This window comes from Lynx rufus, unplaced genomic scaffold (assembly GCF_022079265.1).
Source record: "Lynx rufus isolate CCGP_SWC_20201006 ecotype Redwood Valley unplaced genomic scaffold, mLynRuf1.p SCAF_18, whole genome shotgun sequence".
In the NCBI taxonomy this organism is placed as follows: Eukaryota; Metazoa; Chordata; class Mammalia; order Carnivora; family Felidae; genus Lynx; species Lynx rufus.
The window spans coordinates 29,761,658-29,778,244 of NW_025814832.1; the positions used below are offsets into that span (position 1 = coordinate 29,761,658).

The 16,587-nt window shown below is 40.0% G+C and overlaps 1 protein-coding gene across 1 annotated transcript; it reads left to right on the top strand.

Annotated features, from left to right (window-relative positions):
- The first annotated feature begins 580 nt into the window (after window positions 1-580).
- Window positions 581-11,338, top strand: SUMO2 (small ubiquitin like modifier 2). The gene is made up of 4 exons (XM_047081428.1): window positions 581-715; window positions 2,329-2,460; window positions 8,094-8,165; window positions 10,681-11,338. The coding sequence occupies exons 1-4, from the start codon at window positions 695-697 to the stop codon at window positions 10,741-10,743; spliced, it is 288 nt and encodes a 95-aa protein (XP_046937384.1). The 5' UTR covers window positions 581-694; the 3' UTR covers window positions 10,744-11,338.
- The last annotated feature ends 5,249 nt before the right edge of the window (window positions 11,339-16,587 follow it).

A 16,587-nucleotide genomic window follows, 5' to 3' on the forward strand; every position in this document is an offset into this window, starting at 1 on the left:
GAAGTACGGGTTTACCAGCAAGACACAAGTAGGCACCGCACTGAGGCAGGAGACTGGTGGGAAGCGGGCTGAGGCTGAAGCTTTAAAATTCAAAGGATGAGAGGCTGAGTAAGTATGATGTTCCCACAACCGTGTGGAAAGCTGCATTTAGGCCACTAAACAAGAGGGTTTTTTCCAGAACCTCATGCTAGGGCTTTGACTTAGGCTCCCCCTTTCTCCTCTAGTCAGTCTGCCTTCCCCGGCCTGAGTCTCACGTCTAGGCCTCAAGCCTCCTCGTCCCCACCGAGGACCAGCTGGAAGCCATTTTGATTAAGCTCCACCACAGAAGGAGGACAATACAGCCCCGCCCAGAGCCAGGCGCGCCCCCGCGGCGGGCCGGGTGCGCGTGTCCGCGCCTCTTCCCGCCGGCCTGGCGGGCGCCGGGCCCAGGCCGGGGCGGTGCGAGGCGGGGGGTGGGGGTGGTTATGTAAGCGTTGCGCGCTCCCGCGAGCTGGCAACCAATGGGAAGCCCCGGCGGCTCGTGCTCGCGCACGCAGGGTGGGGGGAGGGAGCGCACGACGTGCGCGCGCCCTCTCCCTCCTCCACCGCTGCCGCCTCCTTCTTCTGCCGCTCCTGGTGCTGCTTGTGTGCTCGTTCGGTGCGGACCTGGTACCTCTTTTGTGAAGCGGCAGCTGAGGAGACTCCGGCGCTCGCCATGGCCGACGAAAAGCCCAAGGTGAGCTCGGCGCCGGCCTCCTCACCTCGCCGCGCGGTCGGGGTCACGGCGCGGGCTAGGGTCCGGCCCGAGCCCGCCACGGGCTCCCCGCGCCTTCCTGGGCCCCCCACGGGGCTGGCCGCGGCTCAGGCCCGGGCGCTCCGCGCCATTTTCCTCCCTCCCCTCTTCCTCCCTCCCGCGCCGGAGGAGGCCCCGCCGCCCTCCCCCGCCCCCGGCCGCCTCGGAGTGCGCGCCGGGCGCGAGTTGGGCGGGCGGATCGCGGACGCCCGCGGGCCCACCGGCCGCGAGCGGGGCTCGTCGGGCCCGGCCGGCCGGGCGCGCGTGCGGAGGGGCGTTAGGGCGCGCGGTGTCCCCACCCTCCGCGGACCCCGCGCCGGGCCGCGGCGGGTGTTGCCGCCTTCGCGGTGGCGGGGAGTTCCCTTGGCCCGGGGCTTCCCCCTCAGGGGAGGGGGTAGCCGGCATCTGGGGACCCCTGCCCCGGGCCGCGCTGGCCTGGTGAGGGCTCGGGGCGAATCAATGGGCTGTCGATGGGTTCCCCATCGGGCCGTCGCGAGTGGCCGGGGTTGGGGGGACTCCCGGGGAGTGTTTCCCACTTTGATGGCCTCAGGGTCCCCAGGGGGTCAGGGCAGGGGCATTTCCCTGAGTGCCAGATAACCCCTAACCTGCGGAGACCATGCGGTTTCGAGAAGTTGGGAGGCAGATGTGCGAGCAGAAAGACTTGGTAGGGCTTAACTTTTTAACGCGGGTTTTGAGGCACCGGGAGGTTCTTTCCGTGAGGACTAGGGCACACTTCTTCCTGGCACACGGCACTTTCGTTTGATTTGTTTTGTGACACCCCCTCCCCCTTCCTTTCTGAAGTGATTTGGGGGCTACAGATTTCCATCTACTCTTGATTTTGATGAACTTCAGGTAGGGTCGAAATTTACAAGGAAGAGTTGCAAGAAAACTGCATTTGACCCATGACAACAAAGGGGAGGGGAGAGTAAGAGCTCTGAACTGAAAATAAACAAAAATGAGGCTGCTCATAGAGGCGAACATTAATAGTGGTTCTAAGTTATTACCGCTGCTTGAAGAGAGAACCGACGGGTATTCATCAGTTAGGTTTTTTTAATGTAGTTGAGATTTAAGTTCCTAAACAGAGTTTGTAACTTTTTAACAGGAGAGTTGTAATGAGTTATTAGTTGCAAGTTCTAGATTTTTATCCTTGCATTCGGTACTTAAAGCACTTTATAAAGGGAAAAGACACTTATTTTTAATCTTTTCGGGGCAAACACATATTTTGAGAGAGATGCAAAATACGCTCTTTTAGAAAATTCAGATTTAGGAGTTCTTGACAGTAAATTGAGTGGGACCCATCTTTAAAAATCGATTGTTATCGCTGATGGTATTACATGTTAAGGCTTCTTTTCTGTTTCTGTGACAGCTATTTAATGTCGTTGCTCCAGGATTTTTCATCTTTCAGATTGATTTCAGCGGCCGAAAACAGCTGTATGCTCTTTTATCATACAGAATGAGAAACCTGTTGATTTCTGAAGCAAGTTGGGCTGCTGCTACTTTAAAAGGTGTTTGTTTTTCACATTTTCCAAATTACACTTTTATTTTTCTTTCAACAGGAAGGAGTCAAGACTGAGAACAACGATCATATTAATTTGAAGGTGGCGGGGCAGGATGGTTCTGTGGTGCAGTTTAAGATTAAGAGGCATACACCACTTAGTAAACTAATGAAAGCCTATTGTGAACGACAGGTGAGGAAATGACATATGCACTTCCCATAAAACGTGTTTTTAAAAAAACCTTATTTTTTTTGAGAGTAGACACTAGACTGGCATAATATTATAATAGACTTCTTTGGTTGAATGAATGCACTTATATACTTAACATATCAATTTTATCATACCCTTGGTATGTTGATGCTTCATGAAAATCCTTAGGATGGTTTGGCTAATATGCTCTATGATTCTAGTACTGTGCCAGAATGCATCAAATTATGACAACATGCGATTAGTTCCCGAGGGGATGTGATTTTACTTTTATAAGAAAATAAGGATGAACTTGATAAAATTTCTTGTCAGGCTCTCTTCTTTTTTTTTTTTTTTTTTTTTTTAAGTCTATTTAAAATTTGTGTGGTGTCAAAACAATTTATTTTGAGCATTTAAACCAGTTTGGAAATAAAGTTAAATTGTGAGTTTAGCGACATTGCAGTTTTCCTGAAGCATATAAAATTGTTATATTTTTTTAATAGTAGAGGTCAAGAAAGAAAGTTAACCTCCTGAGTCAGACAAAAACATTCCTATGTTATAGGGACATTTGCATTTTACTCAGGAATTAGTAAATAGACAGCAAAAAGAGGAAGTAATGAATAGATGCTGTGAGTTGAATGCCAGGTTTAAAACAAAGAAGCTTCCTTTAGTGAGGTTGAGTCTGTAACAATACAGAGGCAACTTTAAAGATGACTTTTGTAAGTATAACAAAAACTCTGATACCTAGATCAGTTAATTCAACAATAACCTGGGAGAAGTATTTTTTTATTCAACCCTGAATACGTAACATGTAAAAGTTGGGAAAACCATTCTTTTAGACTAAAATCAGTTGTCAGCATTGCAAATTGTCCTAAAAATAGGCTCAAAATAGAGTAAGATTTAAACCTACAGAAGTTGAGAGGTTGAGTTTGAGCTCATAGTTGGACTTCCTCCATGAGATCTAAGGGCATTTGGAAGAAACAAAATAAACTTCTTTTTGAGATTGAAGCTTTATTTTATGTCTGGTGTATTTACAATAATTTATAGTGAGAATGTGCTTATAATGCTTTTATCTTCACCATATAAATTAATTTTACAGCTCCCTGGAAAGACAAAGAGTTTTTAGTGTACTCTTGTTTGAAGAATTTTGGTGAAATCCACTTAAACAACTAGTAAATATGTACTTACTAGTTGTGCTAAAGAATTTTTGCTCTAGCATCTTAACATATTTGAACACTAGTGCCCCCTCAGGTTAGAGGGGGATTTTAAAAGGTAATCATCTTGTAGAACTTTTACGTAGCACACCATTTGCAAAATAGAAGCATGCATAGATTTAGTGGTTTTCAACAAAATTCTTTGCATATTTTTCTCGTTACTAAATTTTAGGTTTTATTTTATTTTATATTATATTATTTATGGGGGGACAACTGGGGGAGGGGCACAGAAGCGGGGGGCACAGAGGATCTGAAGTGGCTCCATGCCAACAGCAGAGAGCCCTATGCGGCTCAAACCCATGAACCGTGAGATCATGACCCGAGTTGAAGTCAGTTGCCTAACTGAGCCACCCAGATGCCCGATAAATTGAAGGTTTCAGATGGTCATATTTTCCAACACTTAATATGAAAACTCAAACGTAGTGCACAGTTGAAAATACTTTGAATGCTCATGTGCTCACCACCTAGATTTAACTATTAATATTTTATTATACATATCTATTGATTCTTCATCCTAAAATGTTCATATTTAAGACTTCCTGTATTTCCTGTTGGGGCCTCAAAAGAGTTTTTTTTGCTTACCTGATATTTACCAGATACTTACCATGTGCCAGGGCATTATACTATGTGCCAGAAAAACAAAGACACAGCACATCCTGTGTTGCAGATTGTCTTTATAAGAGATCTATGAGATTGAGTTAGCTGGTCAATCAAGAGCTTTTGGGTTTTCCTGGTATGTTAAATTTAGTGTATTACTCATGTAAATAAAGTTTTTTGTGAATTTTTTCAGTTAGGTTTAAGTTGACTAAACTTGGGGCCACTCAATTTGCAGTATGGGAAAAAGAAGCATTGGTAATCCATAAAAAATGTAATTCCACTGCATATCACTTAGAATGCAGATATGATTTAAAGATATGATCCAGGAAGAATTTGAAAAGATTTGTTCTCAATTTCCTTTTAAGTTGAGAATAACCTCAGAGTTTTGACTGAAACAAGATTCCTGTTTACTTTTCAAATGTTTATTTCTCTCATTCTAAGAAGGAGGGAGTTGAAGAAGTATCACCTAATTGGGCTGATTCTCTACTCCCCTCTCTTTTTTTAAGTTAATGTATTTATTTAGAGTATGAGCAGGTGGGAGAGGGGCAGAGAGAAGGAGAGAGAGAGAATGGGAGGGGTTTGATCCCATGAACCATGAGATCATGACCTGAGCTGAAATCAAGAGTGGGATGCTTTGACTTTGAGCCACCCAGGTGCCCCTGATTACTTGCTTTTTAAGTGTAGATAGAGCCTTTCAAAAGTCTAAAATATTTATGCAACCTAATTTGCGTAGCTAAAGGTTTTGGTTTGGTTTGGTTGGTTTTTTGACAGTTGAGGATTCTTGAGTAAGGATTTCTTATCCAGATTAATTGAATGCTCATACTTTCTGCTGAACTCATTTGGCCTCAGATCTTTGGGGGAGTTGTAGTAGATGTCTAATAGGCATCTCAAACTGAGCATCTAGGTGGGAGGTCAAACACTTGGGATCATCCTGATGATGCTTCATAACTCCTATAATAAAATCCACCAACAAATTCTGTTCTCTACTGAAACCTGTGCTCTTCAAAACTCAACAGTGTGCTGTCACAAGCCACATGTGACTTTACCACCTGAAACATGGCTAGTCCAAATTAATATGTGTTGTATAGTGCACAGTATATGTCAGATTTTGAAAACTCATAGCAGAGAAAAAAGTAAAGTACTCACCTTTTCAAATGTTAGTTACATGCTAAAATAATAGGATTTTGAGTATGTCGATTTAAAACAATATTTACCTGATTTTAATGTGGCAATTGGGAATTTTAAAATTGCATATGTGGCACATATACATATGTATCCATCCGTCCATCCATATCCCCCGGTGCAAAAAGGTGGTTGTAATTAAAGCACAGGGACAGGACCTTTTGGGCAGAAAGAGCTGCCACATTGTGTTTGTGTTGGATAGTGCCAAGCCCTCAACCATTTTATTCCACTCTTGCTCAGTCACTAACCTGGGAGACTTTTCTGATTAATTCAGAGTGCCTCTGCTCCCATCACTTGGTCCTCTCAGCTGTTTTTTGCATTGATGTATATTTGTCTCTGCACTAAAATGTAAGCTTCATGAGCATGGGGTCTTTTTGTTTACTATTTCTTTAGAGCTTAGACCAGTACCTGGTTTATAGAACGTGTTCAGTAAATGCTTGTAGAATGATAGAGGACATTCAAACTGTCTCCAGAGGTTGATTGTGAAGAAGTTTTCTATTCACATGAAGAATTAGAGTTTGCCCACTTGTCACCGTGTAGCCTTCTGCTGAGAGCATACTACTTCATTCTAGTGTGCATTTACTGTGACTTTCAGAGAGCATAGATTGATTCATTGGTTTATTCCAGTTCATTTTTGTGAAATGAAGGAATGGGGATCCAAAGAGATAACCTCACACAGCTCTTCTGTGGCACATCTCTGAAGCCAAAGCTCAGAGATACGATTTATTCAGAAGTGGAACCCAAATACTGGTTTAACATAAATTCATTGTTTGAGTTGATGTCATTTATGGAATTGGAAAGGCAAGTTTCCTGGGTTTTGGTTTTTGATCTGTGGCGAAATAAAAGCTTTTATTGATAAGGAAAAGCATGAAGGAATACGATGTGTGTTCTGGACTGTGCTCCCCCCACCCCCCCTTGTTTTGAACGGCCATGCCATTGACCTAGGACCGTACTAGTAGACGTACTAGAGGAAAGATCCAGCATATGGCTTAGTATTTTATTAAAGTAATGGGTTTTCAATGGAGTGTTTGCAAATATGTAATTAGTACTTAATGGCTTGGCATTTAATTCTTGGTTGCTTTGCATAATTACAAATTAAATTTGGATGTCATGAGAAATGAATTAAGGTTATGGATATCCCTTATCTGGTCTGGGAATTGCTTGTATTCCTTAAGACAGGCTAGTCTGAAAGTGTTAGTGTCAAAGACCAGGGTTTGTAAAGGAAAGTAACATGATCTTCATGTTAGAAGTAGTTTTAAAGACAGATACAGTGAATCCTTGTTAAAGGAATACAAGTGTCCTCTAAGTATTTATTGAGCACTTTGTTTCAGTATTCTAGTCCTAGGAATTCAGTTTAATTTTTTCTTAAGTAAATTAAAGCAGAGTGTTCTGTGTAACAATAATTACAGTTTGTAATTTGAGTATGATACAGGAGTGATTTTTTTTTTGTAGGATGCTTCCTATGCTATTTTTCCAGGTAATATGTACACATATTATCTCCATACATATCTCTAAAGATAGTTTATTTTCCTATCTTCATTTGGCTGCAGTTCCCAACAGCTTTGCTGCTTTTGCTCCTTTCCCCTTCTTCCTACCCCTGTGTCAGGTAGGTAATGATGAGTACAACATCGGAATCTGCTTTGCAGAAGGGGCATGCTCAGGCTCATTTATCTCCTTAAAAACATAAAAATTTCTTGAAGCTAAACTCTAGTAATATAAATTTTAAATTGTCTTTTTGTAATGAAGCTACTCCTTAACTTAGTTTTAGGTGTACTTTTAAATAAAACAAATCATGGTAAAACGAATCATGATATTGCATTTCATCCATTTTATTCCATCAGTAACTTATACCTGTGAGTACCAACTATGTGCGAGGAATACAGTATAACCAAGACAGTCTTAGGTTCTTGTCCCTCCTGGAGCTTACTTTGTAGTGAGGTTGACAAATAGTAATTGTTGGTCTGGGTAAGTACTAAAATGGAATTTACAAAGCAGGTGTTTCTTTTGAACTATTCCATAGTTCCAAGCTTGTGTGCTTATGAATGATTTTAGGACAGTTCTAGTGGGAATGTCCTGCCTGCCCGAGGGTAAAAACTTGTTGAATTCCTGTGGTGTCCCTAGCATGGTGCTGGGTTGGGACACAGGTTACTTTTGCTTAGCGATAGGAGCTGTTTGGATAGAAATGAAGGTGAAGTGGCTTTAAGGCAAACTTAATCTTTACACTTACTTAGGTGAATTCCAGTTTTCATTATGAAGGGTGTTTTCCCCCCCATTTGGAGAGCTCTTTAACATGGATGGAAGAATGTTGCTGTATCTGTTAACTTTAAATTTCTTTTCAATATCTTTCTAACTCATTTATATGTACTGTTTGACTCAAGGTATATGATCTATCCAAGCTTGGATCTCAAAAGCAAAACAGCTTTTTTAAAAAGACCTTTTTTTAAAAAAAGAACACTTTTCCAAAGAAAAACAAACATGGTTCAAAGAAAGTGAAAATCCTACCAAATCTTTTTACCCACATAGAAATGTTAATGTATTGATTATTTATTTGGGTCCCTCTTTTAATATATTTGTGGCTAAATATGCATATGGTTTCAGTTTTTACTGTTTTCTTTGCATTCTTACTGTTTTTAAACTCTCTTGTAGGGTTTGTCAATGAGGCAGATCAGATTCCGATTTGATGGGCAGCCAATCAATGAAACAGACACACCTGCACAGGTAAAAAAAAATCTCTTTGTGCTAGCTAGAAAAGTCAGTGTGGTTTGTAATTTGCTCAACAGTCTTGTTTGTTAATTTGTGAACTTTGAGACATTGCAGTATAGTTCTTCGCCAGAATTCAAAACTATGTAAAATATGACCAAAGGGGCACAGAAGGGAAAATAATAGGAATATTAATGTTAGTATTTTCTCAGGAGATGTCAGAGGTTTTTAATATGCAATTATCATTTTGTAAAACTAATAGGTCATTTGGTTGCTTTAATCCATTCCTCCCTATTGCCAGCATTATTCGGAGCAAATAATTCAGAATGTTGTTTTCATTGCTGCAGTTCTTGATGATTCTCCAGGCTCCCCCACAGGTGATTGGTTGGCTGTCGATCCTGGCCATTTTAACTTCTCATGCTGAATTCTCTTTGACCTGTCCTTGTCAACTAAAGGCATCTTTGGGCTCCCAACTGCAAGTCTCTCGATGGCTTAGCTCGACCAGTGTTGGGTTCTTGATAATAAGTGGCTTTCCAAAGCCTTCTGCAAAAGGTGACACAGTCTGATCCTTTAATCTCTTTACATATCACCTCAGTTCTTTCGCTTTGTCAGGGATCAGCTGGGCTGTCTTCCGTGGCAGAAGCTCTTTGTCTTTGTTTCCTTTTACCCTCTGAGGTTCTACTTAAGGCTTCTAGTTTGGGGAAAGAATATTTTGATAGAAACTTAAGTTGGAGCTCTTCTACTTTTGAATTTATCACTCCATAAAAACTAGCAAGTAATAAATATGGTATGAGTGAAGTAGCCTACCCTGGTTGTGGTTTTGTTGATAAACTTCAAAAATTTGAAATGTCTAAGTTGTACTTGAGGGAAGAATACCTTAAAGTAATTTCCCTTGGGGAGTCTCTAAGAAGCAATTATAGTATGTAGCCACAAGGAGGAGCTGAATTCTGTTGGTGAATGAGAGACAGGAAAAAGTCTTTTATCCTTTGAAGGCATTTCAAGTTTCACCATGAAATTTAACATCCCAGGAGTTTTATTTCAGTGGATAGGCTGAAGACATGTTTTCATGGTTTAAAAAGAATAAAAACCCATTATGCTAAACTCTGATGTCGAGAATGTATTTTCTGTCTTTTGATGCTCTCGCCCACCACCGTAAAAAAGGTTCTTGTTTCTACAGTGCTAGCTGCAAATATTAACTGTGAGGAGGATTTTTGCACAACTCCATTGTAAAATCTTCAAATTGAATTTGGAATTGAACTCACTGTAGTATTTGAGATTGAATTCACTGTAGAATGAAATTGATTCATTTTAGAATTATTCTCCCAGTACTAAGTAGCAGAACTGTGATAAATTAGAACATCTTAATGACCAGTTTTAATAGTAATATAATTATGTGCCCACCATTCTGTTTAAATACTTAACTTTCTTTGACTCATTTAATTCTTACAACTGAATGCTGTTTCACTTTACAAAGAGGGGATTGAGGCTTAGTCATTAACATTTTAATGCTATACCCTTACTTTTAGTATATTTGAACTGTGTTAGAAATGATTCCCTTTCTTGTCTTTATGTACCCAGGGTTCTTGTTCTATTTCCAAAATTACCAGTGTTTAGAAAGTATTTTTCAGAGGTAATTATCAGCATAATAAACCAATAACAAAGATTATTTCTTTTACAGCACTGCCATAGGTACCAAGACCTTTCCACTCTAAACATGGTTGTTTTATGTACAATGGGTGGGTAGTGAGCCTTACAAAACTTAGTTTGTGAATAGCATTTTAAAATTTAAATTAGTTTTTTAGTAAGTTTTTTCTTGCCATAACCTTCCCTTGCTGCACAGAGACAACCACTGTGCTTTGTGCATATGTGAGGATATATATTCGTGGTATGCACTCATGCGCACTCGCGCACACACACTTTTGAAAACAAATATAATAATACTATAACCACTTTTGCTGCTTACTTTTTATATTTGTTTTTAATGCAATACTAGATCTTAGGAATAGTTCCATTTCTACACATATAAACCTATTTTTTAATAACAACTGTGTGCTTTTCATGTAAGAGTGTACTGTATTTCTTTGAGTTTTTTTTTCTAATGTTTATTTATTTTGAAAGAGTGTGCTCATGCAAGCAGGGGAAGGACAGAGAGGAAGAGAGAGAATCCCAAGCAGCATCCCTCCGCACTGGCAGCAGAGCCTGATGCGGGGATTGATCCCACAAACCATGAGATCATGACCTGAATTTTCAGTAATTAAAAGTGAGGTGATTTAACTCTTGGACATAGCTTTTTCACTTAAAAACTAAGTTTTCTATACTGAAATAAAGACCAAGTGAAAGATTAATTTAAACCCAAGCCTGATGCTACATTAAGCTAGGGGTTGTTTAAAATAACGAACACTGGAATTGGGTGGAACTTGTGTAGTTTTTCAGGGTACTTAAGTCTGATAGTTACAGATTTAAGAGCTGATAATCAGTGACCCTCCATTTGTGTTTTTTTTTTTTTTGTTTTGTTTTATCTCTTTCATGCTAGTTGGAAATGGAGGATGAAGATACAATTGATGTGTTCCAGCAGCAGACAGGAGGTGTCTACTAAAAAGGGAACCTGCTACTTTACTCCAGAACTCTGTTCCTCCAGACCAAGAAGACATTCTCAATTAGAAAACCGCAATTTGGTTCCACCACATCCTGACTACTACAGTATAGTTTTCTCTATTCTTTCATTTTCCCCTTCCCCATTCCTTTATTGTACATAAAGTAACTGTGTATGTGCGCAAGCATTTTGCATTTTTTTTTTAACTAAATGGCCAATGGTATGTTTTGACCGACATCAAATGGAGATGGGATGGGGAAAAATACTGGTTCTGTGAAAATACCCCCTTTCTCCATTAGTGGCATGCTCATTCAGCTCTTATCTTTATATTCCAGTAAGTTATTTTGCTCTCACTGTTTAACAAAAAAAGAACAACATAAAAATCCTTGCATACCTTGTTCGATTGGAGAATTTTAATGTTTTTCATTTATCATTGTAAAACCAAGGACAATTTTATAACTTTTTTGTACGTAGCTGTTACATGTAGGGCAATCTGTCTTTAAGTAGGGATAAATTACTCTAAAAGAAATGAATCCTAGATAGTTTTCCCTTCAAGTCAAACGTCTCGTTGTTTAAATAAACTTCTTGTTTAAAATGAGCTGTTTTCTTTATTCTGAAGAATATTAAGTAGAAAAGTTGAAGCTTAGAAAAAGCCCTGAAATGAGTAGGCCTGCTAGAAGTAACATTTCAAGGAAGAACTAAAGCTACACTGCATTCCTGACAGACAGGTGCAAAACAAAGAATAACAAAGTGTATAAATGACTAGCAACTGATGTTTCAGCCCCTTTGTTTAGTAAGCTTAGTTCCAAATCTGCAACTTTACTAGCAAAAATCGGGTCATGATGTGGATTTACTCCCAAGTCGAGTTCTGTGTAACACTACCTGGCAGAATGGGTTAGTACGTGCAGCTAGGAAAAAACCGTGATTTTGCTAACTCTGCTGATAAATCACTCAGTTTACCCTTTTTCTTTTCTTTTCTTTTCTTTTTTTTTTTTAAATGTTTGTTTATTTTGAGAGAGGGAGGGAGAGAATCCCATGCGGGCTCTGCCCTGTCTGTGTAGAGCCAGATGATGTAAGGCTGGATCTCACAAACCACGAGCTGAAATCAAGCTTAAAGGACTGAGCCACTCCCAGGTTCCCCCAGTCACTTAACCATTCTGACTCTCATGCTGATGAGTAAATATTCCCTAACCCAAAACAGAGTCTTTGTTCTTGAGAATGTTGAGGGACAGAAGGTATTTACATGTATCCACTCTTAAAGCTTTAAATACGCAGGGTACCACAGTTTTTAAATTCAAATGTGGGGAAGGATACAGCTATAGAACCAATGAACAGAATATTAGAGCTGGAAAGATTTAGATTACCTAATTGTAACCCCTGTTTTAGAACTGAAGAAGCAGAGGTCCAGAGATGATTATGAAACTAGGACTAGAGAATAGGTCTGATACCTGTTCATTGTGTTCTTCCATATTGGTTCTCAAACAATTCCCACCCCTCCTCACCAATGTGGCCTTTTTGGGTCAAGTCCCCATTGTTCCCTTTCCTGCCTTGTCATTCACTTAGTTCACCCTACCACTGCTGTAATATGGTCTTTTTTTATATATATCCATTTTTATGGTGAGTGAGCTTCCCCAAAGATAGGTGTTCAATAGATTTTTTTTTTTTTTAAGATTTGTATAATCTCTACACCCAATATGGAGCTTGAACTCATGACCCTGAGATCAACAGTCACATGCTCAACAAACCTGGTGCCCCTGTTCCATAGGTTTTGGACTTTGACTCTGTATATATAGGAGTTAATCTTGAACCAACAACTTTTATTTTCTTATATGTATCGTGTTAACAATTTTTACAATTTATATTGTGCAACTGTGTGGGAAGCCTGCCCCCAAGAATTCTTAGATCAGGTAAGTGCATGTCTCTTGATTTGTTGCACTAGGTACTGTTGAATGGTGGAATTTGGTGGTGCCCTAAATATTAAAAATTTGGATTGAAATTCATGCCAGAGAACTTTATTATGGAAAGGATTTGAACTGGGTTCTTGTTTAATTAGGAATTTACTAACTAATGTCATGGGTGCTTTTGCCATGTTGGGGGGGAATATGAAACTTCATGGAAATACTTGATAGAATTTTAAAAGCCAGAGGGTAAAGCATGAAAAGCACACAGATAATATAGTGTGTTGTGGCTTATTAATTAGTTGGGTCAGTGTATAACTAAAGATTCACCTTATTTCTGTTCTTAAATGAACTGTTCATAATTGAATTCCCCTATTTCACATACGTTGTAACCAAGAAAACTATGGGAAAATATGTGGAGCACTTTTTTTTTTAAGCTTTTATTTCTAAGTCATCTCTATACCCACCATGGGGCTTGAACTCAACAACCCTGAGATCTAGAGTTGCCTGCTCTCCTGACTGAGCCAGCCAGGCACCCCTTTAATTTGAGAGAGAGCACTAGCAGGGTAGGGGCAGAGGGAGAGCGAGAATCCCAAACAGCATGGAGCCCGACAAGGGGCTTTATCTCACAATGACCTGAGCTGACTGAAGTCAAGAATTGGATGCTTAACCTACTGAGCCACTCAGGGCACCCCCTTCCCCCTTCCTCCCACCCCTGGCTATGAAGCACTTCTTAAAGAACACTTTGAAAATAAGTACATTGTTGAAAATACTGAAAGTAATCTTGACATTTTATTTTGGCTTCAGAGGGGAGGTTCAAATGATGGGAGTTACACTTCCATTTTGATTAATTGCTCAGACAATTTAGCTAAACTCTTTCTGGCTGCTGTCTCGTTGATACCCACATATTTATATCCTGCAAGTAGCAAATTCTGTCTAAGTGAACACAGTTCTGTGTAGAGAAATGAGAAAATTTCTGCTCCGAAGCACCCCTACTATTCATACACGCTGCTTGACCCAAAACAAAAGGTATTCGGAATTTTTCAGAAAAAGGAGTGTCAAGTTGTTTGCTTCCTTGTTTTGCTTGATGTTTGTAGTTCTGTGGGACATTGTGACAGCAGGAGGTCAGTAGAAGGTGGAAACCCAGGATGTGAGGGAAGCCTGTTGGAGAGTTTCTCAAGGCCCTTGCAGAGTTTATGGTGTATTGGAGAGAGTCAGCTGTGCTGCTGAGGATTATTTCTGAGTTAAGATCCTGCTGCTTTTAAATATGACAGTGATTCTAGGTTGTGGTTTTGCATCAGAATCCCCTGATGAGCTTTTAAAAATGTACCAATGCCGGGGCCCTACCCCCAGAAATGTATTTTCAAAGCGGTATGAAATTGAGAAGCAATTCTGGGAGGCATTCTCACAACTCTTAAGAGTTAAGCACCTTATGGTGAAGATTACATGAGATAATAAATATTTTAGCTGCCTAACATGGTCCCTCCCACGTACTGAACCCTTTAAAGAAAAGTATCTTCTGCGTTGCAGTAAGGGCTCTGTCAGGGTGCTGAGGCTTCAGCAGAATACTATAATCCGTACCGATGGCTTGCACTTAATGTAAATGAAAAAGGCCAAAGCTTTTCTGTTCATTTTTAAAACTGAATACAACCTTTGTCTTGTTACGTGTTTTAATAAATGCTTAATGCTAAATTGTGCCCTAATGAGTCTTTAAAGAAAAACACTCTTCAGGATTTTAATGATTCTCCGATACTCTCAGAACCAAAAGACCCATCCACAACATGCTTCAAAATTCTGATTCTGTAGGTGATGATTTAAGGGGTAGTCTTCCGTGTTGTAGGACGTACACATGTTTTATAGTGAGATTTCAGTCTGTATAGTGGTTAGCTAATAAAGAGTTCTTCAGAGTGGAACATAATTAGAATAGAGCATATAAACAGGTTAGGAATTTAATCTATTTGGAATGTGGAGTGTTATTTCCCGGTAAGCAGTGACATGTGACTACATATGAGATCATTTTAGGATTTCCCATACCCTTGGGGCCTTTATGAAACAGTTTAAAGTCTCAGAATTGTCATGTAATGTTTGCTTTCTTTGCAATCCCTATTTTTAAGGCATTTTAGGTGGCTAACCTTGTCTCAAGTTACAGAATTTGGAATACTAAGAATTTTCTCACATTTTCCAGGGCATGCTGTTTTGAATTGTTTGATGTTTTGTAATTTTAGCAAAGGAGGCCAAATTCATCTCTAGGAGAGCAGGGCAGATGGGTGAGGGGAGTTTTTTGCTTGTTTATTAAATATAGAAATAGTAGCATGGGATTGGGAAAAGCGAACACACTTAATCCACACCATTTTATTCAGCTTGGTCTGATAGAAAGGGGAACTCATGGGAAAATAGGAATCACGCTCTCCTTCCACAATCCAGTGATTTAAAAGGATGTGAGAGTGGTGTGTCAGACCTAGTAGAGTGTATGTGCCATTTTGTTTACCTTTGACAGTGAAGGTAAAACATGACAGCCATTTTCCGTATTTGAGACCTCTCATATTTGCTTTGTGGTGAATGAGTTTCAAGAGAAAATGAATTCTTTCACTTGTCTTTCTGTGGCATTGATCTGCCTTTGTGTGTATGTGTGTGTGTGTGCATGCATGCGTGCAGCTAAGAAAAGAATGGACAGATGCATACTAAATTTGGCTTTAGGAGTGATGGATACAGAATGTATGTGTAAATATGTGTGGTTAAGTCACACATAAGTGACATGGGCACCCTGCAATCCTGGGGTTCAAAAGCTTGTTAGAAATACTTGTCAGTGAGTCATTCATTAATTCAGTTACTTAGTGAAGTTCAAAAGCATAAGACCAGCATTTTCTTTTAATAATAGGAGGAACGGAAAATATTAAGAAAATGTATCGGGGCACCTCGCTGGCTCAGTGAGTAGTAGAGCATGTGACTCTTGATCTCAGACTCATGAGTTTGAGCCCCACGCTGGGTGTAGAGATTACTGAAAGAAAAAAGAAAAGATGTATTAAACTATGGGTGAATATAAATAATTATTGTTCTTGTAGGTCAAAAATAGTTAAATGTCTGCAATTTATTTCATAGGGGCTCAACCTAATATGTGTGTTTTGGATCAGAGGGAGAGACATTAACTAGGAAATTGGTTCAAACCCGATCGCATTGGGGCGCCTGGGTGGCGCAGTCGGTTAAACGTCAGACTTCAGCCAGGTCACGATCTCGCCGTCCGTGAGTTCGAGCCCCGCGTCGGGCTCTGGGCTGATGGCTCAGAGCCTGGAGCCTGTTTCCGATTCTGTGTCTCCCTCTCTCTCTGCCCCTCCCCCGTTCATGCTCTGTCTCTCTCTGTCCCAAAAATAAATAAACGTTGAAAAAAAAAAAAAAAAAAAAAAAAACCCCGATCGCATAATCTAGGCAGAGTAATACCAATAATAAGGCCCTGTGGTTTGCCCATTTCTTCTAGGGTGCTGGAATAAATCGGGGCAGGTTGAAATTATGGGGGATTCAGAACAAAGTTGGTAACATCCAATGCAAAAACAGATGCTTGAGAGCTAAGAGACACAATGTTAGTATGTTTTTGTGTTTCATTTAAATTTAGGTATTACTTACCTTAGTAGGCTCAAGAGGTGAAGAGCGACTTCCAGATTATTCTGAGTAAGTTATACATTGCATTCTCGAATAAAACTCCACATACCTAGAAACAAATGAAAAAACCACTAGGATTTCTGTTCATGTTAAAGGAAAATTATTAGGGCTTTTAAACATTTTTGACATCTTTTATTTTTTAATTTTTTAAATGTTTGTTTATTTTTATTTATTTTTAACATTTATTTTTTGAGAGACAGAGCATGAGCACGGGAGGGGCAGAGAGAGAGAGGGAGTCGCAGAATCCAAAGAAGGCTCCAGGCTCTGAGCTTTCAGCACAGAGACCGACGCGGGG